Source organism: Ochlerotatus camptorhynchus, unplaced genomic scaffold (genome assembly GCF_037179485.1).
Source record: "Ochlerotatus camptorhynchus isolate MF236.1 unplaced genomic scaffold, CSIRO-AGI_Acam_v1.1 ptg000598l, whole genome shotgun sequence".
In the NCBI taxonomy this organism is placed as follows: domain Eukaryota; kingdom Metazoa; phylum Arthropoda; class Insecta; order Diptera; family Culicidae; genus Ochlerotatus; species Ochlerotatus camptorhynchus.
The window spans coordinates 80,963-82,518 of NW_027041078.1; the positions used below are offsets into that span (position 1 = coordinate 80,963).

Here is a 1,556-nt window from a genome sequence, read left to right on the forward strand (position 1 = left end):
ACAGAAATAACCGTTATTCGATAACGGTTAACATTCTTATCGAACTCCGATCCCATTATTTTAGTTCACATACCAGGCTATAGTATTAATGTTGTATGGAAATGAAATCATCTAATAATGATTACAATTAGCTATCTTAATCAAATAAGCAGACAGCATATATTGAAGCCATAACAACTTTCCTCATTATTTTTCTTCATTTCTGCAGAACCTGCGATGAAGCGGTTGGAATTGGCCAGTAGCGTAGGAAAACTGGCAATTTTCCTGGTGCCGACTTTGATCTTGCTGCTCGATGTGAGCATAGCGGAAAGCGCGTCGATGAAATGGAATAAGTCGGACAAAAGAGAAGCCGGAGGTGGCGGCGGTGGCGGCGGTGGAAGACCCTCCCTAACCACCTACGACCAGCGGCAAACCGGCAAGTACAACATTCACGTCAACATCAAAGATGTGAAAATCATCTCCGTCGATGGTGAGAAGTTCGATGGCGAATTTGGGGTAAGAAAGAAACATACCGAAGATCGTTACCGTTGATTAGCAAGCATTTTGAGAAATTTGATGGATTTCATTTCAATTGGGGGTTCTTATTTTTTCTTCTTCCGTGCGTCGGACTGTAGGATGACACGATTTATGACTACGGAGACTACGATTATGACCCAGCGCATCTGACTGTTAGCCCACTTCCGATTTTCGGTGGTCCCACAACCTCAAAACCACCAAAGTCAACCACCAAAACACCAGTCTCGATTACCTCTACGAAGCGAACAACGACGACTACCGAAGCACCAATGGAAGAACCACCGAAGAAACCAGCCAGTGTCCCAATTAGGATCGAAGCCGATCCCACCAAAGACGATAACACCACTCATATCATGTCTGCACCGGGCACTACTACCCCTCCTCCCAGCAATATCTACATCTTCAAACCCACTCCCAACTACCACCCGAGCCCGGTTCATTACGATTACCAAGAAATTCCCGTCGAGGTCATCATCGAACCGGTTCTCAAACCGAAGTATCGAAACTCCAACTCTCGAATTATGGCCAACCGACGCAATCGCTACCGTAAAAATCCCGCCGAAGGAGGTATGGACATGGCCCGCCACGGTCATTCGGATATCGAAGCATTGCCGAGTGAGCAGACTGGTAACTCGCAACCGCTTGCGGCTACACCATGTGCCAGGGGTGAACACCGTGACAAGACGGGCAAATGTCGCGTGCGAAGGTCCGGAATGTAAGTTTAATACAGACCCAAATGATACATCCAATCAGCAAATGATAATTGTATACGCATCAGCAATACCTACAATTAACCAATTATGCTTTTGCTTCCTTTCCTACCGATTTCAAGACAGATTCAGGCTGCTTAATCTACTGGCTGCTCTCAAAGAGAAGGACGACTGATCAGTGCGGGCTCTTGTTGTAACAGGGATGGACTGCTGCTAATGGTGATTGTAGATTGATTGAATCCACTTGAAGACTATACTTTTTAAACGAACTACTAGTAATAAAGAAAATTGCATTTTTTACGGAAAAGTACACAACGGAGATAGCTGTAA

General features: G+C 45.2%; 1 protein-coding gene across 2 annotated transcripts; it reads left to right on the forward strand.

The window, feature by feature from the left end:
* The first annotated feature begins 212 nt into the window (after positions 1–212).
* On the forward strand, positions 213–1,556 carry LOC135713972 (uncharacterized). Of its 2 annotated transcripts, none has more exons than XM_065237208.1 (3): positions 213–495; positions 615–1,231; positions 1,349–1,556. In XM_065237208.1, exons 1-3 carry the CDS (start codon positions 217–219, stop codon positions 1,365–1,367), a joined length of 915 nt encoding a protein of 304 aa, XP_065093280.1. In that variant the 5' UTR covers positions 213–216; the 3' UTR covers positions 1,368–1,556. The 2 variants fall into 2 exon arrangements, with proteins under 2 accessions (XP_065093280.1, XP_065093279.1); XM_065237207.1 differs by having other exon boundaries at positions 1,353–1,556.